The 26,375-nt window shown below is 42.1% G+C and overlaps 1 protein-coding gene across 2 annotated transcripts; it reads left to right on the top strand.

Moving 5' to 3' along the window:
• The first annotated feature begins 878 nt into the window (after nucleotides 1–878).
• xrn1 (5'-3' exoribonuclease 1) lies at nucleotides 879–26,202 on the top strand. 2 transcript variants are annotated; one of them, XM_080906762.1, is made up of 41 exons: nucleotides 879–1,142; nucleotides 2,150–2,382; nucleotides 2,868–2,965; nucleotides 3,838–3,947; nucleotides 4,046–4,156; nucleotides 4,239–4,324; nucleotides 4,412–4,499; nucleotides 4,629–4,797; nucleotides 6,653–6,720; nucleotides 6,856–6,993; nucleotides 7,093–7,265; nucleotides 8,347–8,436; nucleotides 8,729–8,885; nucleotides 9,032–9,151; nucleotides 9,257–9,426; nucleotides 9,549–9,666; nucleotides 9,889–9,984; nucleotides 10,217–10,320; nucleotides 10,454–10,588; nucleotides 10,743–10,905; nucleotides 11,255–11,368; nucleotides 13,096–13,194; nucleotides 13,288–13,403; nucleotides 13,525–13,671; nucleotides 13,790–13,879; nucleotides 14,495–14,630; nucleotides 14,744–14,800; nucleotides 16,797–16,929; nucleotides 17,041–17,110; nucleotides 18,216–18,411; nucleotides 18,557–18,640; nucleotides 18,745–18,828; nucleotides 19,240–19,284; nucleotides 19,468–19,548; nucleotides 19,674–19,811; nucleotides 19,903–20,038; nucleotides 20,119–20,282; nucleotides 20,391–20,504; nucleotides 20,610–20,706; nucleotides 21,604–21,785; nucleotides 22,319–26,202. In XM_080906762.1, exons 1-41 carry the CDS (start codon nucleotides 1,068–1,070, stop codon nucleotides 22,646–22,648), a joined length of 5,115 nt encoding a protein of 1,704 aa, XP_080762888.1. In that variant the 5' UTR covers nucleotides 879–1,067; the 3' UTR covers nucleotides 22,649–26,202. The 2 variants fall into 2 exon arrangements, with proteins under 2 accessions (XP_080762888.1, XP_080762887.1); XM_080906761.1 differs by having other exon boundaries at nucleotides 880–1,142; nucleotides 18,557–18,646.
• The last annotated feature ends 173 nt before the right edge of the window (nucleotides 26,203–26,375 follow it).

The raw sequence follows: 26,375 nt of genomic DNA, 5'->3' as shown, positions 1-26,375 counted from the left end.
CTACCTCTGCAAACCTTATGAAAGTTATATTCAGCATCATAGAAAAGGCAAAGTTGTACATTAGGTGGAAATGTGGAACTGTCTTGCTGAGGGGAAACTAGTTCTTCATTTCAGGCTTTGCAGTGGGCCTTGCAAGCCAGACGGGCCGGGCAGGGATAGCTCAGTAGGTAAAGTGGTCGCCCCATGATCGGAAGGTCGGCAGTTCGAATCCACTTAACGGCTACCCTGAGGTACCCCTGAGCAAGGTACCGTCCCTACACACTGCTCCCCGGGCGCCTGCTTAGTGGGCTGCCCACTGCTTCACTGAGTGAATGGGTCAAATGCAGAGAAAAACAAGTAATTTCCCCATGGGGATCAATAAAGTATCCATTATTATTATTAACAGTGTGTTCTTTCTTTCATATCAGTTGATCTGATTTTTCAGTTCCTATTAGATTCAGAATGACACAGCACACACTGTTCCTACTTCCCAGCCTTGGGAGTTCATATTTAATATAGGCACCCTTAGTTATCTTGGAAATTGTATAAGATTCCTGATATTTCTGGATTCAGATGTTAAGTAGGCTGTTTTCAAAAACTTGATGTTTTGGGGTAACTCAACCTCTATAAAAAACAAAAACAAAAAACCATTTACTCACTTTTGTAATAAATATTATATAACATTTATTGCAAAGTTATTTTCTAGCAAACAACAAATTTACGTTTAATACAACATTTTGTAAAAATGTTTTGGCTTATTTATTTTAAATATTTTCTACGTAGAAATATGCATTACGTTGTACTATGTACTTATGAGATGTCAAAAAGAAAGCAAGTAAACAAACACAAAAAAATTACAAAAAACGGAACAAATTTTTTCTCGAAAAGCGGCGGAACGATTTTTCCGGCGGACAACGGACAACCAGCTACTTAGCAGCCGTTGGAAACAAAACCTGAGTCTAAAGCAAGTTCTCATGTAACCAGGTTAAACCCCAGCTACATTGTAGTTCCTCGCATAGGCGAACACCTCCATCCAGTTTTTGCTGTTTACTGTTTTTACCTAGAGGCTGAAGAGGTTTGTTGTGAAGATGGGAGTGCCAAAATTTTACCGCTGGATTTCGGAACGCTACCCTTGTCTCAGTGAAGTTGTCAAGGAACATCAGGTAGGAAAACAGCGGTGACTGGTTAGCTTCACAGACCGCTGTCATTGGTAGCCACAGTGCTAGCGTAGCTAGCTGTTCGCTATCAGAGAGCTATAGCGGGCCGCGGAACTAAAATTCCACGTAGCTTACCAATGGTTTTCTGGCGAATGGACAACTCTGCTTTTAGCACACATTCTTCACTTCATCCTTTTGTTAAACACAGGATAGGCATGACGTTATTAACCAAATTCCATCACTAATATGCTATTTTGGTCTCCATTGTGCGCTTATTCGCACTAAACAAATAAAATGTTAATGAGTTACCACTGGGTAATTTTGGCCTTTGTTGGTCAGGAACATTCTAAACAACAATAAGCTCTTGCAGTTGGCTAACTAACTGATTTTTATGATAACTAGAGATCTATAGGGGCTCGGGTAGTTATTGTTACCAGCTGGTTAACAGTAACTGCGCTTTACAATGAACTTGTTTGAAATGTCAGAAGTATGAGCTCAGCCTGTTGGCCACAGCTCGAATAACGTGAGAGTTTAGGCTACTTGAGTAACTGCGGGGGGGGACTTGAACCACTTTCTACACTCTGAGCAGAAAGGAAGCCGCTATTTCACTCCCCCAGCAGTAGTTTCATCAGCGCACATTGTTCAGTGTCACCCTCCTTACCTCAGACAGCTTTGCATTTGTATTAAAGCAGTAAATAACCACCTTTAGCAGAAAATTGGTAACAGTAAATATGGGAATTATGTTTCATGTCGGTACCGGTGTAAATAAAACGGAACAAAACATAAAGGTCTGATGTTATCAAAGGTGGATGGCATACTCATGAGACTGTTTTTAATGTGTCAGGTGAAAGGAGCTTACTATCTTGTTTTTATGACTGTCAAATATACCCTCCTTTAACTCATCAGCCTCCTAAAAACATCTGCCACACCTGAAAGATCTCGTCATTGTGAGCGTTTACAGATAAGTCATGTTCCTGAATGTACTAGGTATGTGATCAGTTTGTCTTTGTCAGATTCCAGAGTTTGACAACTTCTATCTGGACATGAACGGCATCATCCACCAGTGTTCTCACCCAAACGATGAGGATGTCCACTTTCGCATTTCTGAGGAAAAGATTTTTGCAGACATCTTCCATTACCTGGAGGTGCTCTTCAGGATCATCAAGCCTCGCAAGGTTTTCTTCATGGCGGTGGATGGTGTGGCGCCAAGGGCGAAGATGAACCAGCAGAGAGGACGTAGATTCAGGTTGTGATGGATGAATAAATCTAAATGAATAAATGCTAATCCTATCATAATACTTGTTGAGAATCACTAAATTTAGGATATTGGGAGTAGCTTTTCTTGAACTGACCAAATAAAGAGATGGAATTTTATTAGCATGCCTGTACCCTGATGTTGAATCCAAACTATAAATAATGCCACGTTCTCTCTTAGTTATCTGATTATAGTGTCATGTCTGTTTTCAGATATATTTAGAGTTGTTGGGTATAATTATGTGATGTTTCTGAGGCTGCAGTTGTAAACCTGAGCCCTATGTGAGTTACCTTATAAGGAAGAATGAGCAGCAAACAGGCTTGAGCTAAAATACAACATTTTGTGCTTCAGTGTTACAGACAGGAGGGGAAACACAGACTGCAGGCAGAGACACAGCCTGAGACTTTGAATTTGACCTTCTCTCTTTTATATCTACTTGTGGGTGTGCGCTTGTGTGTGGGTGTCTGTGTGTCTAGGTCCGCCAAAGAAGCAGAGGAAAAGATAAAAAAAGCTTTGGATAAAGGAGAGGTGCTTCCCACAGAGGCTCGCTTCGACTCCAACTGTATCACTCCTGGTAAGGAAGATCTAAAGCTTCATGCAAAGATGCTCATCACACAGACACAGATCAGAACCACCTGATACAGTTTAACACCTGAATTTATTTTTGTGTCCCTGTGTTTTTTATATGTGTACTGTATGTGATATTTTTATTAAAAACATGTTTGCATGTCAGATGTAAACATCCAGTGACTCGTTTTTCAACATTGACATTTTAGCCAAAGCGCATCGTTGGTATTTACCTAGAATCATTAGCGAATAGGTCATCGCAGAGATGTAATATTTTCCCAAGGAGTGGATGTGAGGGAATGTACAAAGAAGTGGAAAACCTTGTGGGACAAATATATTTATCCCAGGATAAAAAGAGAAAAGTGCCAGAAGCAAAGAGTGGAGACCCAGGAGGGGGAAAACAGAATCCAGAATCTTATTTGTTTCTATCGATTGGCACTGCGTTTAAAACACCAGGATACTACCACACTGTGTTTAACACATGACGAACCAGGACGGGTATAAATGTGTGGAACGGCATACCGACAACTACACTGGCAACTTACGTAGCCTACTTTGTAGGCTCTATGAAGATTCCCTGCAGAAGTTTAAATCAGGCGTTATATAAGACAGATTTCCCATTTCAACCCAAGCAGGACAAAACCCAGCCTATGTACCTCTTCTGTTAGTCTTGAGCCTGGATTAACTGTAAGGGTCCTGTTTCAAACTCTGTCAAATTAAATATGCAGATCTGTCTGGTGTAGCGACTCCTTGGGAAAGCAGAACTGAGCAGCTGAAAACACTTGGGTTGCTCAGTTCTTCTTGGATCCTTAAGAGATATACAGAGAACAGGTCTCTGAAAATGTTAGCAGTTCTTTTAATCTCAAATCCTTCTTCCAGGCACTGAGTTCATGGTGCGACTTCAGGAACAGCTCAAGTATTTCGTCCACAACAAGCTCTCCAATGACAAGCTATGGGAGAATGTCAAAGTGTACTTGTCTGGTCACGAGGTGGGTGTGAGTGGTGTATGTGTAACTGTTGTATGTACTGTTGTACTGTTTCTGAGTCGGTAATGAATGTATTAAGTTTGTGTTTCTTCTCTTTACAGACACCAGGGGAGGGGGAACACAAAATCATGGAGTTTATTCGGTCAGAGAACACCAAGCCCAATCATGACCCCAACACGCGACACTGCCTGTACGGCCTGGATGCTGACCTGGTACGTTTAAACAGATCGTTGATGAACATTTTGCTCAAATCAGTGCCTGAAGGTTCAGTCTGTCCTTCACTCTGTGTTGTAGATTATGTTGGGTTTGACCAGCCACGAGCCAAACTTCGCTCTGCTCAGGGAGGAAGTCCGCTTTGGAGGGAAGAAATCCCAGAAGAGGTTCTTCTCTTCTTCTCTTCAGTCTATTTTGTCTTTCTTTGTTGTGCTGCATTGTTTTGTGAACCCTGCTCTTTTGTTCCATTTCAGGATAACAGCTCCAGAGGAGACCACTTTTCACTTGCTTCACTTGTCTCTGATGAGAGAGTATATCGACTACGAGTTCTCTGAGCTCAAGGTGAGACAAGCGTGCCTAAAGTGGGCAGCTTTTAAATGCCAGGCGAGATTTCATATTATGATAAATTTTTAATATATGCTTTTTAAATTGTATTGTATGACGTCTAAATGTTTGCGCCTCTTTTTTCAGAATAAGATGGGTTCCGATTATGACCTGGAGCGAGTAATAGATGACTGGATTCTAATGGGTTTCCTGGTAGGAAACGATTTCATCCCTCACCTCCCCAACCTTCACATCAATCATGACGCTCTACCGTTGCTGTACAAGACGTACATGAGTGTACTACCAAGCCTGGGGGGTAAGACCAGACTCGTATCTTGTGTTTTTCCTCAGTTTTTAGTTTTAGTTTCTTCTTTCAGTTTGGTTTTCAGTGTCATTTCTGTTGGAACCAAACATTTCAATTCAGTTTTAAATGTTTTAAAGTGTTTAGCTTAGGCTTATTTGATTCCATAATAATTATAGTGGATTGCAACATGTGCAGTGAGGTTTCTTCATGCTTGTTGTGTTGCAACATTTGACGAAATCATCTATTGGTGAGACAGATGCATACACTGTATCCTTTTAGTGGTTTACTCTTTAGGACTTCGCTCTGTCCCCTGTAACGAACTGTAGTCTAAACAAATTTGGATTTCAAAAGCATGAAAAATATTTATTTATTTTTGAACACACACTCAGCGAAAAAGATGAAATACAGCAGAAATGCGAAAAAAAAAGAAAGCCACCATGCTGTATTCATGTATATTCTATTGAGTTCAATTAAATTGTATCTCTATAATTTAATTGAATGTTGTGCCACAATTTTCTCCAGCTAAACAAAAACAAAACTGAGGTAATAGTCTTTGGCGCCAAAGAAAAACGATTACAGGTCACCAGAGAACTTCAATCTATACACCTAAAACCCACAAACCAGGCGAGAAATTTGGGTGTAGTGATGGATGCAGACCTAAACTTAGAAAAACACATTAAGACAATAACAAAGTCAGCTTACTATCACCTCAAGAATATATCAAGGATAAAAGATCTGATGTCTCAACAGGATCTGGAAAAACTAGTCCATGCATTCATCTTTAGTAGGCTTGATTACTGTAACAGCATCTTTACAGGTCTACCTAAAAAATCAGTCAGACAACTACAGCTCATTCAGAACTCTGCTGCTCGAGTCCTCACTAAGACCAAAAAAGTGGACCACATCAGTCCAGCTCTGAGGTCCTTACACTGGCTGCCTGTCCGTCAGAGGATAGACTTTAAAGTTCTGATGCTGGCCTATAAAGCTCTGAATGGTTTAGGACCAAAATACATCAATGACCTCCTGACCCAGTATGAACCTTCCAGATCCCTCAGGTCATCTGGATCCGGTCTTTTATCAGTTCCCAGAGTCAGAACCAGACACGGAGAAGCTGCATTCAGCTTTTATGCTCCTTATATCTGGAACAAACTCCCAGAAAGCCTCAGATCAGCTGAAACACTCAGTTTATTTAAATCCAGGTTGAACCTGTTCTCAGCTGCATTTGAATAAAGCACCAAATCCACACTTTTAAGCTTAAATTTCAAAACTTACATTTTAACTACTGATTTTTAAAAAAAAATAATTTTTTAATCAATTTTAAATTATGCTTTTTATTTGTTTTTGTTTTTTAATGTCTCTGTAAAGCACTTTGAATCACCTTGCTGTTGAATTGTGCTATATAAATAAACTTGCCTTGCCTATTGCACCACAGTTGACTCAAGGTGCACTTTATACTGTAAGCTAAAGACCCAACAATTATACAGAGAAAAGCCCAACAATCAGCTGACCCCCTATGACCAAGTGGGAAGGAAAAACTCCCTTTGAACAGGAAGAAACCTTTTAAACGTGAAGCTGGCAGAATTACCCTGAGCCTGGTTCTGGCGGCTCCAACTTTATCATGTGACAAAGTCCCCCCCCCAGAAAAAGAACTGATGCAGCAGGGATGTATTTTTTGAGCATTTATTCAGAATTTGAAAGCCTCTCATACACAAAATATGTTGTTTTTTTGTTTGTTCCATGTGCTGTGCTTGTCCAGCTGGCCCAGATAGTTTAGAATTGTCAACCAGTACAATATAGAAAAACATTCATGTCCCACTTGTTTATTGTCATTCACATATATAAAATAATGTCCCCGTGTTTGTTTTAGGTTATCTGAATGAGAACGGTCACTTAAACCTCAGAAACTTTGAGAAATACCTGGAGAAGCTTGCTGAGGTGAGACACTAGTTTCTATTTAAGGGTCATTCATTTTAAGATCAAGTCCCATATACTGATTGATGTCGTTTGCTATGAAACAAATGTATTCTGCCAAAATGTACTTTTTTTTTTTTTTTCCCCATGTCTTGCCAGTTTGACCGGGAACATTTTAATGAGGTCTTTGTGGATTTGAAGTGGTTTGAAAGCAAAGTTGGTAACAAATATCTGAATGAAGCTGCTGGACTGGCAGCTGAGAAGGAAGCTGCCAGCAAAGACGCCAGAAAGAATGAGGTAGGGACCAGCACTGAAAATATGCATTGTGTCTTTCAGCATTGTTTTCATGTCTGTCTCTTTCCAGTGATTGACTTTTTAAAAAAAAAATATCTGTAGGATTCTGCTCTCTGTCTGGCTTCCCTGACTACATCAGAGAAAGTCACCGGAGAGGAAAAAGCAGCAGCGGCAGCAGATGATGAAGAGGAGGAGGATGATATCTTTGAAACAGAGTTCAGACAGTACAAACGCACATACTACATGAGCAAGATCGGCGTGGACGTGGTGTCTGAGTGAGTGAACTTATACAAACGCATACAAAAAGCAAATTATGGGAAGAAGAAAGCTAAAAATGTTTGGGACACAAGTTTGACACTTTTCTTTGTTTTAACTCTTAGTTTCACTTCACCTCTTTGTTTGTTGTATCTTCGTTCAGTGACTGGCTGAGACAGAGTGAAGTTAGAATGACCAGTGTTCAATAACGCAGATAAATGATTGGTCACCACTCCCCCCCCCCCCCCCCCCTTTTTTCTTTTTTTTTTTTTTGGAAAAGTGTTCACCAGCACAAAAACAAAACTTTGAGACTGAAATTTTCATGTCAGTCTTTTAAAATTCTTGTATTTCATGCACTAAAAGGTATTTTGAATTAGTCGTGTGACGCTCAGCAGGTTGGGAACAAAGATAACATGCAAAGGAGTAGGGCTTGGCACAAGGTTGTATTGGTGTCTGCACCTGCTATTGTGTTTTGCTCTAGGTGCAGCAAGACCAAGTGGCAACAGGCCGGGTGAAATGGAATGTATTCATAAACACATTGTGTGTTAGTCTTATGTAATGAATCAACATCCGAGTATAGCGAAACACTGTGCTCTTGACTTAAAGATGAACACACAGGATCACAAAGCTGCAGCAGATCATTTAGTTTAACCATAAATAATATAGTGATCATAACTGTTGGAAACAGGTCCACCAAATATTAAAGGGTAAACATTGTTCTTGGACTTGGAGGTTTTGGCTCACAGGGTTCAGGCGTCCACCATTGGAACAATGCTCATCTATGACCGAAAAATCAACATCATAATAGGTGCACTTTAAGATGTTGTACAGCAGCCTTTACCTCGTCATACCTTTTAAAGGGTAAAACTATTAAGACTGACAAAATCTGTTTTTCTCCCTTATCAGCAGTTAGAATAGACATGCTTGTGTGTCTGTCTGTGTGCGTGTGTGTTGCTGTTTCCCAGCAGTGTGATGCCCTTTTACTAGTTTCCTTTTTTAAACGATCCCATTGGTAGGGAAGTGACTTGGCTAAATGTTAACAGTGCCCTTCATCACAGCAGCTTGCACTTTGTAACTATGTTTTCACTCTTCCATTTGCAGTGAGTTTCTAGCCAACCAAGCCAAGTGTTATGTGGAAGGTATCCAGTGGATTCTCCACTACTATTACCATGGAGTTCAGTCCTGGAGCTGGTGAGTGCTTCTTTCTTCTGTGTAATTTACTCCCTGATCTTTCTCTTTCTGTTATTGGAGAATTCAGCTCATTAACAGTCTCACAGAAATGTGGGAGGATTGAAAGAGAGGCTCAAATTTCAACATATTTCTACACAGCAGGCTTTAATGAGGGTTTCTGAACCTTTACTGTCTAATAAAAGTTATTTCACAGAAAAAGTGGATTGATTGATTTGCTTTGGGGAGAAGAACAATAAGTAAATGATTTCCTTCTTTAAACCTCTATATTGAGTATTATGTGTTATCTCTGCAGGTACTACCCCTACCACTACGCTCCCTACCTGTCAGACATCAGGAATGTATCTGGGTTAAAGCTGACCTTTGAGCATGGACAGCCCTTCATGCCCTTCCAGCAGCTGTTGGCAGTCCTGCCTGCTGCCAGCATGGAACTGCTGCCCGAGTGTTACAGGGTAACAAATGCAAATCCAAGTTCACTCATATAAAATGCACAAGATGTACTCTAAGAAATAAAAATATAATTTAATACAGAAATCGTTTTAACATTAGGACAGGAAGTATACAGGGGATCGTAATACTGTATTTTGTTATGTTTCAGCATCTGATGACTAGTGAAAGTTCAGCTATTATTGAGTACTACCCTCTTGACTTTAAAACTGACCTGAATGGCAAGCAGCAGGAGTGGGAGGCTGTGGTGCTCATTCCATTCATAGATGAGGTAAACACACAATTCGAAATGAAGAAATGGCACAGGTCTGTTGTCGAAATCAAATTTGACAACTTGTAACTGTGTGTAACTTTATGTTGTGTGTGTATCGAACAGAGGTGCTTATTAGCAGCCATGGAGGCCTGCAACAGGAAGCTGACAAAAGAAGAGAAGGCCAGGAACTGCCACACAGAGTGTGCAGTCTACTCGTACGACAGGGAAATGGACTTCGCCTACGCCTCCCCCCTGCCTCAACTGTTCCCCGACATCGTCCACTGCCACGTCAGGTAGATGCCTTTAACGATCCTCATTGTTTCTGAAAACAACTCATGCGTTTGGTCCTACTGAGGTGAAATTCAACAGTCATATTTGTCTGTGGCTGATTGCCTTTTGCGGTTGATCATCACAGGACAGCGCACATCCCCATGGATGCTTGGCAAGTTTCATTAGATCACGTCAGCAAGCCCGTTGACCGCTCAGCTCTGTACTTCTGTGGCTTTCCCACCTTACAACACATCAAACACAAGGTGGGCATGTGCATAACTGAACTACTACTAAACTGTTCAAAGTTGGAGCGAACCTGGTTAAATACGTCTTAACTCACAACCAACGTATGAATCTGAAATTAATTCTGCCAATTTAAGAAGAAGAAAAAAGAAGTATAGCAAGTTTAGTAAATTCAGCAGTCTTTATAAGATGATCTCCCTTTCTCAAACTCTCATGCTCTGGCTCCTTCACTGTCGTTTCAGTTTTACAAGAAGAAAGGCGGGGTGGTCGTGTTCCAGCAGAGTAGCAGAGGGGAGAACATGTTGCTGGATATCCTCCCCAACCAGGAAGGGGAAACGGTGAGCTTTTGTTTATGTTTTTAGATCTAGTTTAATAAAGCTTCAACACTTTATTATTAAGAATTGATCAATTGTCCCTTGGAAGTCTTGGAATCACTGTCTATACAATTAAAAGAACTGCATAAAATATTTTTTACACCCAGTCACCTCTTGGTCTTATTCTAGGAACATTGGCAGTCTCCTTATCCTCTGTGTCTCTGCCTCTCTCCTTCTTTCTTGTCATTATCTTCAGACATGTGATGATGTTGCTGCACAAGTTCTGGGAAAGTCTGTGTTTGTCAACTGGCCTCATCTAGAGGAAGCTCGCATCATTGCAGTGTCAGACGGAGAAACGAAGTAAGAGCTGGCTTTGCTATGACTGCTGACTTTTCTGGTAGATGTGTAGAAAAATCTGAAACTGAAAAATCTGAAAATATTATATTGAGACTTTAGTGACTTTACAAGTGAATTTTTGCAACTTGTTCTGAAGGTTTTATCTTGAGGAACCACCGGGTGTCCAAAGAGTGTATGACAGGCCGAGCACTCCTCCTCCCGCCAAAGTCACCTGTCTGTCTGACAAGGAGCAGAAGGACTGGATTAAGGATGTCCAAGGAATCACTGAATAGTAAGAAACTCAGCAAAATAATGCAAGTGTTTGAGTTTGTATGCATCTTCAGTCATTTCTACTCTTTCATATTATTGAAACAATCCTTCTGTTCTTTGCCAGAACCATCATATTCTTTGGCTTCTTTAGTTATTTATGCTTTTCTTTCTCGTAGTTATTTGAAGAGGAAAGGCATCGTGATAAACGAGACAGAGGTGGTTTTATACGGCCAACTGCTGACTGGAAGAAAATACGTTCCCAAAGCCAATGGTGTGGTGGAACTGGAGAAACAGTGGGCCAAACAGGTCCTCCCCTTTGCCTACCAGGCGGTTGTTAAGGTACCTGCACACAAACATGATAGCGAGAAGAAAACGGAGAATAATGGGTGAAAGACTCTTATAGCAGTGTATATGTCACTGAGGCTGTGGTGTTTCTCAGCAGGGTCTTCATGCTGCAGGAAAATAGAAGAAAACCTGCTTAAGCTGAGGAGTGCAGCCATATTAATGAAACTAAACCCTGAAATAAACCCAACACATGCTTTCAGTTTCTTTCTGGTTATTGTCAGAGTAGTTTTAGGCAAATTTAGGTTTACTGCACATGGTTTTGATTTTATCACCTTTTTTTTCTTTTTTAAGTGTTTATAGATATTATTTTAAAGACACTTCTTCCTTATCTTCATGGTCTCAGGATATCAAAGCCTTCTGCTCATCTCTGGCCTGCTTCAAGAGCTTAGATGAGCTCTTTCCTCCAACAACAACCGTCTTCATGGTGGGAAACCCGTACTACGGTGCCATGGGAGAGGTATGTTATCCACTGTTTGCTCTCTTAGTCTGTGGATTACTCCCTCGTTACCCAAGTTACTCTTTTTATTAATTTAAACCAAGAATCCGAGTATAATGTCCGTGTTTTCACACTGTCACATTCAATATAAGTGAAGAAACAAAACACTGTGCCCCGAGCTGTCACCTGTGCATTAATATCATCGGCGACTGTCAGATAAGTTTGATTTCCACAATCATTTTTTCGATACTCTGAGGGGAAAAAGACAAAAAAATTAAGAGGCTTATTTATATAGTTTAGAACAGATCTGTGAAAAACACCTTCTGTTTCAAGCTTAATGATGTAATGCAAAACAATATGAACATAACATTGATAAGAACTTAGTGATTCCATTATCAATTCGATTCCTTATTGGTTCTCATATCGATTCTCATTGACTGAGCTTGGAGACTCACCAGCATCACTAAGCAGCATATCAAAGGCATTGCATTCATGACCTGTGGGTCAAATGTTTGTGCATGTTGGAGGTATTTCCCCTCTTTGCTGAGATCAGTGTTGGGGCCATTACTCATTATACACAGAACCCTTTTCTTACAGGTAATGCATTATGTTACTTACCGTATTTCCCGGACTACAAAGCCCACCTGAATATTAGCCGCACAAGCTAAAATCAGGGGAAATCCTGTTTTGTACATACATTAGCCGCACCTGACCAAAAGCCGCAGGTGTTTCAATGTTGACTCATCATATGTAAGAGAATATGCACAAAGGGAATTGTCAGGAAAGAGATGGCTGTTTGGAGACACACCCCTTTTATTAATATTTTGAAAAACAAGTTATGGGTACATATTTGCATAACAGTAACCTGCAGCACACCAGAACAATAGATTCAGCCTACCTTTTAGGCTCAGGTGCAGCGACACGGCTTTAACAAGAAGAAAAGTCAGTCATTCACCATCTTTCTCTTCTTCCTGCGCTCTAAAACCACCAAAGTCCTCTCCTCCAGTGTCGGATACAAACAGGCTCAGGATGGCTTCGTCATCCACTCTCCGCTTCTTTCCTTCGTTGTCACTTTCAAAACCAAAGAAATCCTCGTTGTCAGAGTCGAACACCCTCAGAAGGGCCGTGGCGGTGTCCTCCTCTCCATCATGCAGCAGTCCAGCCCTTAGAAATCCGTTAGTGATCGTGGATGTTTTCACACTTTTCCACGCTGTCAGAATCCACCGGTGGAGTTGGGCATAACTTGCTTTTCGCAAGTTTATCGCCGGTCATCATCCACGCCTCCCGCTGAACGCGTAGCGCTACTTTGAAGTTTGTTTTTCGCGCTACTTCGTACGGCACTACGTTGCCTGGCGGACGGACACGTGACCAACATACCACTCTTGAACCCCGATCCTTCCGCCAGGCAACGTAGTGCCGTACAACAGCAGAACAAACAAAACAAATCCTCTTACGATATGACAACAATCATGGACAATCCATAGAAAAGCCGCACCTGACTAAAAGCCGCAGGGTTCAAAGCTTGTGCAAAAAGTAGCGGCTTATAGCCCGACAATTACGGTAATTTCTCCCAGGAGAAAGTAATTTCTTACACTACTCATTACTTTACTTTCATGTTACTCTGTAAATTGACCTGAAACACACCGTCTCTTAATTACCATGGCAGGTATAGAAATCCAGCCATTTTTTAAAAAGTCTATCTGATTAATGCTCCACATCTCCATATTCATATTAATATAAATTTTCAGGTGCAAGATTCCCAAGATGTCATCAAAGATGGGCGGATTCGAGTGGTCTTCAGTGTGCCACATGAGCCACAGCTGGAGCCCTTAATCCAGAACCAACACGTAAGACGAGCTCGTGGAGTCGTTCTGTGGATATGTACGTTTAGTTTTGCGAGTTTTCTCCCCTCACCTTATACGTTTTTGTGTGTCGTGTAGAAATACAGCGTGAAATACAGTCCTGGATACGTTCTGGCCTCTCGTCTCGGCATCACCGGTTACCTCGTCTCCCGCTTCTCTGGAAGCATCTTCATTGGTAGAGGCTCTAAGAAGAAGTGAGTGCTTATGTAGAAATGCCACAAGGATATCTGCAGTGAGTTGAGCTGTTGTTGGCACCACGTCACGTATTCAGGTACAGTCCTTGTCTAAGCTTTCAGTCTTCTTCACTGTGTCCAGTCCCTGTGGGGAGCAAAGAGCTAACGTTGGCCTGAACCTCAAGTTCAACAAGAAGAACGAGGAAGTTCCCGGATACACCAAGAGAACTGAAAAAGAGTGGCTCTACTCTGCTGCTGTGGAGGAGCTGCTGGCTGAATACCTGGACAGGTAAAACAAATGAGTCGTTTTGAAAACCGCTGTTCTTTAACTTATGTATTAATGTTCGGTTATCCTATGAATTGAACGAAGCTTTTAGAAATGATGGTGCGGTTGTGTTTCTTTGTAGATTTTCAGAGGTGTTCAACAACGTGGCCAGAAACAGTCACGATGATGTTTTCTATGAAGATGACATTTGGCCTGGAGAAGACCAGAATGGGTAAAACGGACGCTTCAGCCATGTGGGCCCTGGCCTTACTTAGTCCCCTGCCAAGGTTGCGTTCACTCCATCCTGCTGGGAAAAAACTTGTTTAGGGATCATAGATGTATATAAAAGATGGACGTAGCTTACAGGTCTTAAAAGTGTAGCTGATGCTGAGGTGTCTAAAAGCTGTATTCATTCTTGTGGCCATCAGGTGGCGACATCTCTAGCTACATAAAGAAGCACTTATAGAAGTCTGTGTGAAATTGTCCTCTTTCAAAATACATTTCTAGTTTAAATTCACACTGAATAAGCTATGAAGTCCATCTTTATCTTTTGATATCCATGAGAGTAAAAAAAAAAAAAAAAGGGGGGGATGCTTTAAAGCACCATCCTGCCTGATATGTTCTCACTTGGTGTCTCATTTGTCAGCTGGATCACCTTTGGTTAGTAAGGGTAAAAGTTCTCAGCATAAAGCTTCACCCGCCGGTGATGACAAGGAGTTTAGAGCCAGGGGTTGTCATCTTGTTCTTGCACCAATGTCTGAAGGTTGAAGATTAAATAAATGAATGACTAAATGACTCTTTTTTTTTTTTTTTTTTTTTTTTTTTTTTTTTTTTTTTAACCCAACAGGGCAGAGAAGGTAGCAGAAATCACTTCATGGTTAAAAAGTCACCCAGTTAGCTCCATCAGCAGGGCATCCTGTGACCTCCAAGTGCTGGATGCTGCAATCGTGGAGAGGATCGAGGAAGCAGTGGAGAAGACCAAGGTGACAGCTACAGACTTCAGAAGTCAGAAGTTCTTTGTGTATTCACTGCATTTCCATTCACACGCCTCTCCCTCTGTACCTTCTCCATTCCTGCCTCGCTCTCGCCGACTTAGGTGAAGAAGAGCACCAAGAAAGTCCGCGTCACAGTCAAGCCTCACCTCCTCTTCAGGGTGAGTACCTTTGGCATGCACGTATTAACATCGTGCCTGTAAAGAAAGGGGCTGTGGTTGTGTTATAAAAAAACCCGTAGGACTGGTAACCCCATAAAGACCTGTCAGCCAAAGTTCAGATGATTTAAAGCAGTTTAATATCAAACAACAATCACATGTAATATTTTTTGGAAATTCCTGTGTAGCAATAAAAAGGATTATGCAGCTGCTTCAAGGAGGAATCCAACATAGTTGCTTAACATTTTACACACAGCTGACTCAGAACAAGTACAAACCAGATGGGAAGGTTATGAAAGGAAAACATGCTGTGGACCAAGATGATGACCAACATCAGAAAATTCAAGGCATCATGCCCTGGAAAAAGAAAACGCATAACAAAAAGAAATGGATAGGACCTGTCGTGGTCCTGTCACATCAACACCGGGGTGAAAAAGGCCCGTCAGCGTCTCTACCACCTCAGACGCTTGAGAGACTTCCGACTGCCCTCCAAGGTGCTCAGGAACCATAGAGAGCATCCTGACGGGAAACATCTTAACCTGGTTCGGGAACAGCACCATGCAGGACAGACGAGCTCTACAGAGGGTTGTGCGGTCAGCTGAGCGCACCATCCGCTCCGAGCTCCCTGACCTGCACTCAGTCTACAGCAGGCGGTGCTGGACCAAGGCCAGGAAGATGGTGAAGGACCTCAGCCATCCCAACAACAGACTGTTCTCTCTGTTGAGGTCAGGAAAGCGATTCCGCTCCCTGAAGACCAACACAGAGAGACTGAGGAGGAGCTTCTTCCCGCAGGCGATACGGTCTCTCAATCACACCACCACACAGTACTGACCCGCACATATGGTTCTTACACACACTGGACATTCTGGACATTTGTTTACACTAGTGGGCACTGCACTGCGTGGTCATCTAATCAAATCACTTTATCACAAGTCACTTAAATATGTGGATTGCACAACCCTGGACATTTCTTCATTACCATTTATTACTCGTACAGCTGCTGTTATTGTTCTATATTTCTTCATATATTCTTATATATTTTCTATATTGTGTATTTTGTTGTAGTTATTTTATTTTAACTTTAATTTTTATATTTTGTTTTATTCTTTCCTAGTTAAATTTACCCTTCATTTTAATTTTCATATTTATTTCCTCTCCTATTCATAGTCTTTTTTTTTTTTTTAGGTCACGAGCAGTTGTGTAAGCATTTCACTGCACATCGTACTGTGTATGACTGTATGTGACGAATTGAATTTGAATTTAGAAAATGGCACAAACAAGTGTTTATGATGAAGCATTGGGAAACAGGCTACAGCTGGCTTGTAAGGCTGCGACACAAGTCACCCGTTTAACCTCTGATAAATGTTGTTTATTAACAAAAGAAGAGATTAAGCCCAAAGGCTGGGCAGCAAAAGAGAGAGCAAGGGAGTGGGTTGGGATGTCCTGCGTCTGTCATCAGACTGCAACACTGTGAAGTCAGGACGGATCAGACCAAAGGTGCATGTGCAACACAAGAAAACTGTAGCAGTGACCGTGATCTGGAACAGCCTCATTTCTTGTGTTTGGAAGAAAAGCCTGTTGCAGTGGGCTTAAGAGAAGCAACTGTGGACTTTGGCTGATTGGATGAAACTGATGTTCAGTGATGAATTACAAATGTGCAGTGGCCACAGAGATGATGCTGGGTGTGCTGTGCTCCACGCAATCATGACCGGGGTTGCAGGTCAAATTTCAGACTCATCCTGTATGGTTTATGGTTATATGCGTGAGTGTGCATTCTCAATGCACCCTGAGTGTTTGTGAGCTAATATTTGAAATGACACTGAAACAGCCAGCAGCCAAATGTCCTATTACTTTTGAACCCCTGGCATTTTCATGCAGTGTGTTTAAGGATGTTTGCCACACAGTCTCTCTCTCTCTTTTTAATTTTTTTTTCCTAATCAGTTAATTTAAAAGATCAATGGCAGATTAGTTGATAACATTAATAAAAATATGTGTGCAGCCCTTGGAGCAGCAGCAGGGTGTAGTTCCAGACCCAGACGCGGAATATCGTCTGTTTGACAGAGTCATCAACATCAGGGAGAGCTTCACCGTCCCGCTGGGACTCAGAGGGACAATCATTGGCATTAAAGGAGGTGAGGACACCCGTCAGCCGTCATTGTCCTCATATGCAAAGTCTGTACATATCAAGGGTAACACACAAGAGCGTGATTAACAGTATACCGTATCTGTGTCTGTTTCTTTAGCGGAGCGCGAGGCAGAGGTTCTCTATGAAGTGCTGTTTGATGAAGAATTTGCTGGAGGTCTCAACATCAGGTAACCATGAGTGTGCTGCTGCTGAACATCCAGACTGGCCAACAGCCTGAACTCTCTGCCCCCCTCTCACGGACAATAACCATATCCAACTTCTTAATAGCACTGAACTTACTTGTCAGGTTCTCATGTTGTTGCTAAGGATTGTCTTATTGCACTGGAGTCACACTGGGTTAAATATTTACACTTGGGTTTTAAGGGGTATTTATTATTTTCTTCATTATTTTCTTTACGGGTTGTACGGAAGCCCCAAATGCAATTTCATTGTTCTCTGACAATGACAATAAATAAATAAATACTAAATACTATGTAATTAGTGTTGGGAATGGTCAGTTCTAAACAATTCCCAATTTACAAACATGAAATGGGAGGGCATTTGATTTTGCTGCCAGATCACATACTTTAATCCATTACCCACTGAGCTGCAGTGGGCAGGGGAAGAGCAGAGAGGTCTTTGCTGCCTGTTGTTAATGTTAGTTGTTGTTTTTTATTAGTCATAGGTTGCACATGAACGCTCACCTGGATGGCAGGAGTAATCATCCGTTAATGGTTCCCAACAGTTGTTTAAAGCAGATTTGTTAAGCAAACATTCCAGATGGTTGTTCAAACAGATTCCCCAAGTAGTTTGTTCACTGCACACAAACACATGTGTGAGCATGTCACAGGCAGCGGCCAGATCACATCAGTCTGTCCTCCTCCAAAGCAGCTCTGAATGGATAAAAGTGTTCGCTTGTCTTATACGCTGCCATCACAGTCACCCTGAAACGAACTGCTCATGGATCAGTGTTAGATGGCTAACTAAACTTCATTAAAACCTACTGTTACTTTGACAATAATTGACAAGACTTTTTCTTCTTTGACTGAATTACTACGTCATACCGTCAACTTCAGTGTTCAGTTTCTTTACACCAGACAGAAAAAGCTGCAGAGTGCGCAGTCTTTTACAAAACGGTTACATAAAGCACAAGAAGAGGGTAAAACACAAAATCATACAGTCAGGCTGTAACAGAACACACACGATGTCCATACCAGGATACTGTTGGAGTAAAGGTGTTCCTCTTTACAGCAGACGGTCACAGCTGCTTTGCCTCTTCATGTGCTTCCTCAGGTGCACATCTTCTCGTTGTTACCGCCTCCCTCCCTGCGCCCTGATCAACCTTTCCCACGGAGCACGGGTTGATCACACTGGCCACAAACTCACCGCCATCGTCAAACCGCAGCCTGCCACTGGCGGCAACTTCAGCTCGTACCGGCAGCTGGCAGGCCTGAACCACTCTCCTCGTTCACCTTTTATCCCCACACAGGTAGGAGGGTGGAATGCTCACAGTAGATTCATGTACAAATTATTCCCCAGTTTGGAATAGTGGAAATGATTTGGAATTTCCACAGTTTCACCTAAATCCCTCCTCTTTCTCCTCTTTCACTGTTCCAACTGCTTTTTATTTGTAGCATAACAACAAACATGGTGTGGCAAAGGCTGCCTCACAGGGCAACAGGAGCTCTCCCTCAAAAGGTCCCATCCAAAAGCACCAGGTCAGGGTAAGAGCAGGTTTTGCTCCATTTGGCCTAACTGTTATAGTCTCTCAGCAATGCGTGCAACATGACTTGTTTCTACATATGTCGTTCTCTCCATCCAGAACAAAGAGGAGTACAGTAATGTATGGCAGTCTCTGCAGAACACAGGCCCTCCTAACAAGCCTCCTGCTCACTGGCACAACAATGTAAGTTTTCAGTGAAACAGACACCAGCTTTTTAGATTCCTCTAAAACTTCTCTCTCACTGTCCTAGGAGTCCAGCAGGAATTTTAAGGAAAAACTAGTAATGCTGAGAAATATTTACTGTATTGTCCTTATTTTAGTTCAAGTGAACTTGTAATGGTTTCAAATAAATAACCACATACTTTCCCAAACCAGACTGAACCTTATAGATGTGATACAGAAATTCCTCCATGAATGCTGATGTGATTGCTTCAGGATTTAACAGTGAAGTGACATAGGCACTTAGGAACTTTGTTTTTATATAGGAATTTAACCAGAATACAAAGAGTGCTCTGGTGATGTTCCTTATTTCACTACTAATTCTTGAATTACGCTTTTAAAACAATAGTTTTAAAAAAGTGTTTCGGGTTCTAGGAAGGACATTCCCAGCAGGGGAAGAACCAACCCGCCAGCAAATCTGTGAGTCGACACATCAGCTGTTTCTGTTGTGCACAATTGGTTAAGTTTATCATGTTAAATTCATCAGTTTTTATTTTTGGTTTTCACACGTTCATGTTAACAGCGACGTGCGTTTGCATGAATTGCTCTGTGTTGTATTTGCGTGGACTGGATTAGAATTGATGATGTGTGTATTGTTCACAGACCCCACCTGCTGGCATCAGACTGTTGAAGAAAAATGAAGATGTCAGCTCCTTTATTCCCTCACACAATATAGCCAACAAGGTGCAGAAACACAAATCCTTCTTTTGACTTCTGCCTGTTTTTGGTTTTTCAGGGTTATCTCTGGTCAGAATCTCGTACCCTGAACAAGACGATGATTTACAGTTTCTTTACTTTTTCTTACTCAGGCTGAAACACAATTTGAGGACCTCATTGCCAATCTAAAAATCTCCAAGGGTAACCAGCAAACCCCACCCCCTCCTGCCCCTCCACAAGGAGGTGACAGCCAGCCAGATGGCCCATTATCCCCACAGTCTTTTGCCATGGTAAATATGCGGTGAAGCCAAAATAAGAGGAACCTCTGAGTTTTAGAAGAACCACTTAGCATAAATGATCGTGTGTGGTTTGTCGCTATAGAAGGGAACCCTGGTGCTGAAGGAGATGCTTAAAATTGACAGCACTGGAACAGGAAGTCAATCTGCTCAAGAGACGTCAAACAGCACCCCCCCTGCTGGCCAGCAGCAGAACAGGAGACGATCGTCAAAGAAACTCGGTAGCTTAGTGATTTCTAAATCCCAGGCAAATTTCTTCTCTGTATTCTCCTCCTTATGATCATTACTTTTCTCCCTCCAGCTGCAAAAATAAACGTCCCACACGGCGACGCGCCTGTGTTGCCTTCTCCGGCACCTGCTGCCTCTGCCAACGCCCTGCTGGGCAGTAAGGTGTCAGAGCTGGCCTGCATCTGTGGGGCTTTAGGTATGGCGCCACCTGACTTCAGCTTCATGCGCAACAGACAGGTAACACGCTCTATTTTCTGTTTCTGTTACGTCACACTTTTTTCTACTCTGCGTTTCCCACTTTCGCAAGTGCCCCACTCTGAATCATTTCCATTAACACTGACGCAGGGTCTAGTGCTGTGTCAGGTGAAACTGTCCAACGGGTTGATGGTTCATGGCCCACAGTGCCAGTCAGAACACGATGCCAAGGAGAAAGCTGCTTTCTTTGCACTTCAGAGACTGGTATACACACAAACGCAGATATTTGATTCACAAGTGTGAGAGGCTGAACTTTGTAACCAATGAGATAAACATTAAATGTGTTGCTGACCCTCTGTGCATCTGTAGAACTCACTCGGGTCAGGCTTCCCCCTCCCACCTCCTCTGTACACAGGAGTGGGTCAGATACGACCTCCCCACATGGGAGCTGTCTTCAACCAACAAGGTGAGTCTGTCTTTCTTTAAGGTTTCATCAATGAATTTAGAAACATCAGTTTAAGGTGTTCCATAGTGTAGTGGGTCGAGGTCACCTGGTGTAAAATTCTGCCAGATTAAACATACAGAGCTAGGGCTGTTCGATATAACGACATATATCGGAGGACGATATGAAAACATCTATCGTTTCATTTTACGCTATCGTTTGTTTCATGGTGTCGCAAAATAAACTGTTTACGGCAATATTTTTTCATCGTTTTGATGGTCACTGTGGAATTTCTTAAAGTTCTCTCTTTCTCTTATATTTAATGTAACCACACTACGGAGGGACTAGCGCCTGGTTTAATGCGTAGTCCTTAGCAACGACGATGGTAAAACCATCGCGTGGCTCTGCCGTCCGCTTGTTTATTTTCCACATAAACATTTCACAATAAAGCTGAAGATCCTGTTGAGATTTTTCAAAGTAAACTGAAACACGTGAAAGAGTACGCAGTGTTTACGGACGAGAGGCCAAAAAGAGCCGTCAGGTGCTCAAAAATAAACCTCAGAACAGGCTTTTTCTCGCAGCATGCCATGTCATAAATACTCACAAAAAAAGCTGCGGCTGTTTCAACTTATGTAACACTCGACTCCAGGTACACGACGCCCAGCTGGAAACGCGTCGAGTTGCCCGAGATTCACAGAATTTACAGAAAATGCAAAATGTTTGTGATTTTTATATCGTTGTCGGGACGATAAATGTCTTATATCGGATATGAGATTTTGATTATCGCCCTATGCAGAGCTCCTCAGTGTGGTGAACCCTTGTGACAGGGGATGAATTAATAGTAGCAGCATTCATATCAAATTTTTTAAGCCTTAAAAATGATCTTTTTTTAAATCTTAGGAGTATGCTCTTGTTTTCCAGGTGGTGTGCTGTTGCCCCCACAGGGTTACGGTCCTGCTCCTCTCTGGGGAATGACGGTGCCTCCTCAGCACCACCAAAACCAGCCATTCTACGGCCCACCGGGGACTTTCCCTGGCGCTGCGCGCCCCCAGCCTGCAACGACACTGCCCATTGGCTCACACAACCAGTTCATCCCCTTACAGGTAACACATAAGCCCTTTTTCCATAAGGACCTACTTGGATCGGTTCGACTTGTTTTACCATTACAATTGAGTATCACCTAGTGTGCTTAGGGTCATTATAGCAACATGGCGGAGCGTCCTGTAACGCCATTTGTATGCAACACGGATGATACAACAAAGGTGGGCGTCTAGGCGATGTTGTACCTGCTGCTCGATTTGTGGCTTTTCGTCAGACTCGGGACCACAGTGTTGTTTCTGTGTAGCCATTTCTCCCGTTGCAGGCTTTCAAAAGTTACAGATTTCATATTTGTGAAGGAAGTGCCCTCACGACTCATTGACGCCAATGAGTAGCCAGTTGGTGGCATGCAGTCTATTAGTTGGTAGTACCAGGTACCAGATACTACCAACTAACAGAAAACCCTGAAAACTGTGTCGAGCCGACCACAGGAGGTGCTAATGGAAAAAGGTTAATACAGCGTTCCCATTTATCTTTTCCTGTGCAGACGTAGGCCAGGTTGGTAACTCAGCTTTCTGTTTATCTTTCACCTTGTCAGGTGACTAAGAAACGAGTGTCGGCAAATAAAAGGAACCAGGAAACTCGAGAGTTTTACAGTGCTGCCCAAACTGTTGCTAAGAACCAAGCACAGAAATCCCAGAACCAGCCAACTGGCCAATTGCAAGGTCAGACTGAACCACAGAGCGTTAAAATCCACCAACAAGCTGTTAACTGCGACCTCTCCTCTGGTGACTCCACGACGACGGCACTGCATACACCACCTAGGCAAACCATGCCAGCAACAGGCCACACCCCCAGCTCTGCCTCCAAGAGACGGCAAAGGAAGCTAGCAGTCAACTTTGAGGCAGCTCAAGTCTCAGAATCATGAGAGGTGTGTGTGTGTGTGTGTGTGTGTGTGTGTGTGTGTGTGTGTGTGTGTGTGTGTGTGTGTGTGTGTGTGTGTGTGTGTGTGTGTGTGTGTGTGTGTGTGTGTGTGTGTCTCAGCATTCCTGATCAAACTCTCATCGATGTGAAAGTCATTACAGAGCCAAGAGCAGCTTCAGACGAGCCTTTTTATTTTTCAGCAATGAAACATGTAAATGTGCTTCACTGCTCAACTTGCAGGTCTGTGCCACATTATCGTAGTTCCCCACTAAAGGAGGTTTATTACAGCTCGTCTTTTCTTTGTAGCACTAACTTTGTACTCGCCCAGTCAGTGCTGAGGCCACAAAACATTCCAAAGCGACCCCTCAGACTACAGACCACAAGCGAGGTTCTGATTTTCATGATCATTTATTATACTAAAATTAACTGGTTTTATCCACGATACAGCTCTGTGTCCACCTGTCTTGAACCTCAGTCATGCAGGCCTACATGCTGGTTAGCTCGGGGAAAGTCACAGCAGCCTGCCGGTGATCTCTATGCCTGTTTGCAGCCAATTTCACTCTGGCAACTGTCAGCAACCACTCACCAAGAGGCTGCAGAATACACACTTTCCCCGAGCAACCGTCAGCTCCCTGACACATCTTCTGGGGGCCTTTTCTAACTACTTGTGTTTGTTGCTTTTGTTGGATGTTGCTCTCAGCAGTGATTGTGGTGACTACAGTGTTATGTTAGACAAAAAGAAATGCCTAAAGTCATACACACAAACCCCCAATAGTAATAAACCGCCAGCTTTGTTCACCTGCTCGAGCAGAGAACATTAGTGTCTCCACAGGAGCAGATTTGGAAGCAGTCTTGTGACTACATTTCATTTTGAGTGGTTAAGAAAACCTCGTGCTGAAGTGAGACGCTGCCTTAAAAAGGGAATGATTTCTTTCTTTTTTTTCCTTTTTTTTTTTTTTTGATTAAGAGGACCTTTGACATAACTCTAAAAACATGCATCACTGAGAGCATTTCATATTTCCTTGAGGGGGCATTAACAGTGAACAGCCTGTAGAGTTGGACTCCTGACGGTCTCAGTCTTCCTTCCCAGCTGAGAGGTTTTCAGACTCCAGGTGTTGCTGGATGAGACTTCATGGACTGAAAAAAGACGTCTGAGTGCAGCAGGTTCAACCCTCCTCTGTTAGCATGGTGTGCAGGTCCCAATAACATGTGACGTGGACCTTGTTCTCAGGGACATGTAGCTGTGGTAGAAGCCCCCATTGCATACATCACATTTTTAAACAAGTTTATGCAGAAATCGGGGCCTTCTATTGTTGCTACAGCCATTCATGCCATCGTAGAGCAGCTCTATCCTGTTTGGAAGGGTGATGTTTTATTGTTTCTGGGGTTTGGTCATCGTTGCTCACACACCGCCTTTTATTTACTTCAGGCTCATCGTTTTTTTTTTCTTAAAGACTTTTCATGGTTTGTTAACAGCACCTAGAAACAAGACGACTAAATTCACACCACCTGCACAAATGCAGAACTATGAGGAAATCCCAAATTATTCGAGTCCACACACACACACACACACACACACACACACTTGCCACTGCAGAGCTGTTTAACACCAGCACAGATAGTTTCACACACCTACAGAGAGGTTCCTTTTTGCTGTTGGAAAATGGTCTGATTCTTCTCTTCGGCTCTGCCGGACCTGCAGGAACGTTCACACTGCTACAGTCAAGAGTTTCCAAAAGCATCTTATGCTTATTATGGGTGGATTTTATCCAGGTTTAAAAAAAAAAGATCTTAACCTGATTTCTTTTTGAGTCGAAATTAAATTTTTTGGAGTGATCTACTGAAGATGTTTGATTAGGGCTGTATCTCTTGTTTATAATAAGGAGCCTGCTAATTTCTGTGCCAGTTACTATTGAAATTCTTTGGTTTACAGTCGCCTTTTTATCCAACTTTAATAATTATCTGTGCACAGTGTTAATTTTACACCTTGTGAATATGGAATCTCTTGAAATTTATCGATGTCTTCATCAAATATCTGTTTGACCCACATTGTAGTGATTGTTTCAAGGTTTATTTCACTGTGATAGTCGTGTTATTATTGTAGGAGCTTGCTATTAACTGTGTAGAGCACAGGCCTCACACAGCTGATGACAGCTAAGCTTCAGAATCCTGATCAGGTGTCCGACCTGATATAGTCTCATTTCAGAGCGGCTTTATATCTGTCAGCACAGCCCAAATATAAGACAGCAGTAGAGTTTTAATAGGAAACATACTCGTCCGTGGAGTGAACCACGTGTCTAAGATGCTTTTGGAAACATAGCTCAGCTCCTGGTCGGTGCTTTTCTAAATCTGATATAAATTCTCAGCTGAGTTAGCCACTTCCACGCATCACTACATAGTCACACATAAATAATCTCACCATTTTTAAAAAGGCTTTTCTTTTTTGAACTATGGATTTTACGGACATCCTTTTTATAGACGATCTTGATTTTTTTTTTTTGTAAGTAATTCGACTATCGCTTCAGTAATGTTTGTGGTAAAGCCGCTGTAGAGACAAATTAAATTGTACTTACCCAGACCATGTTTTGTATTTAACCGGTCCTTGTTTTGAGGGATGCAGGCTTACAGTAATTTCCCCCCCTTTTTTTCTTTAAGACTGACCCTCATAGCCACCTTGGGACTGAAGTGTGTAAGGGTCTGGTGCAATAAGGGGGGGGGTGTTTAAAACTCTTTTTGAAAATGGAAGCACACCTGTTTGTTTGTTTGTTTGTTTGTTTCTTTTTGTCCTTTGTTGTTGTTTTTTGTGGGGTGGGGGGGGAGGGGAGGTACTCAGATTACGAGAAGATGTAAAGGTAACAGAAGATGAAGCGTTATGGACTTGCTGTTTTGATTCAAGAATGTCTTGTACATAACCATTTAATAAAATGAATCTTTTGTTACGACATGGCTGTGACGGTGGCTTTTTCCTTTTTGATTTTATTTTTTCGTTAAATTGAAAGAAGGCAATGCCTGAAACTTGCTTTTTTCTTAATGGCCACCAGGGTGGTACCTGTAGTTGCAAGAAGGCTTTGACTCAGTCCTACAGAAGCCCTCAGGTGTGACCCACAGTAAGGACTCGGTCTCATTTTGTAAATGTGATTCTAAGTTTAAGATGGGGAGATTATCCAGGACCTTCTTAATGAGTAATAACTTGAGACTGTTATGTGTTGACCAGGGGCACATCTACAGGGGGGCAACTGCCCCTCTGCTGCCAGGAAATGGGTAATAAAAGGATTGTGTGAAACTTTGAAACATCTCTGCGTGATCTCTATCAAGGCAAAAGGATCAGAGAGACCGGCGATGTCTTGACACCCCCATCATGTTTTTGACTATTTTGTTGACTCTGTTTACATATAGGGGATTTTCATATGAAGAGGTATGTGCCACCCTGCCTCCTGTTAAAAGGAAGTTTTTCCTTCCCACTCTTGCCAACTGCTTGCTCATAGGGGTTTGTCTGATATAGGGTTTTCTCTAATATTGTCCCGTCTTTACCTTCCAATATAAAGTGCTCTGATGTAACTGTTGTTGTGATTTGTGGCTATATAAATAAAACCGCATTGACTTTCTTCTACTGCTTGTGTATAAAAAATATTTTTGTAAACATTATTTTTTTAACATTTAAATAACATCAAAACTTTGCAATAAATCAGGAGTCAAAAAAGTAATGTGTCGATTTAGTAATTTGCATTGTT

The sequence above is a fragment of the Rhamphochromis sp. 'chilingali' genome (assembly GCF_963969265.1).
Source record: "Rhamphochromis sp. 'chilingali' genome assembly, chromosome: 16".
In the NCBI taxonomy this organism is placed as follows: Eukaryota; Metazoa; Chordata; class Actinopteri; order Cichliformes; family Cichlidae; genus Rhamphochromis; species Rhamphochromis sp. 'chilingali'.
This window is presented reverse-complemented; position numbering and strand designations above follow the sequence as displayed.

What these genes read in the sequence shown, in the direction of transcription:
- xrn1 (XM_080906761.1), top strand. Translation starts at nt 1,068, where the DNA reads ATGGGAGTGCCAAAATTTTACCGCTGGATTTCGGAACGCTACCCTTGT. An exon ending in TCCAAAAGCACCAGGTCAGG is followed by an intron (nt 18,647 to 18,744) that starts GTAAGAGCAGGT and finishes CTCTCCATCCAG; the next exon opens with AACAAAGAGGAGTACAGTAA. An exon ending in AGCTGTCTTCAACCAACAAG is followed by an intron (nt 20,707 to 21,603) that starts GTGAGTCTGTCT and finishes CTTGTTTTCCAG; the next exon opens with GTGGTGTGCTGTTGCCCCCA.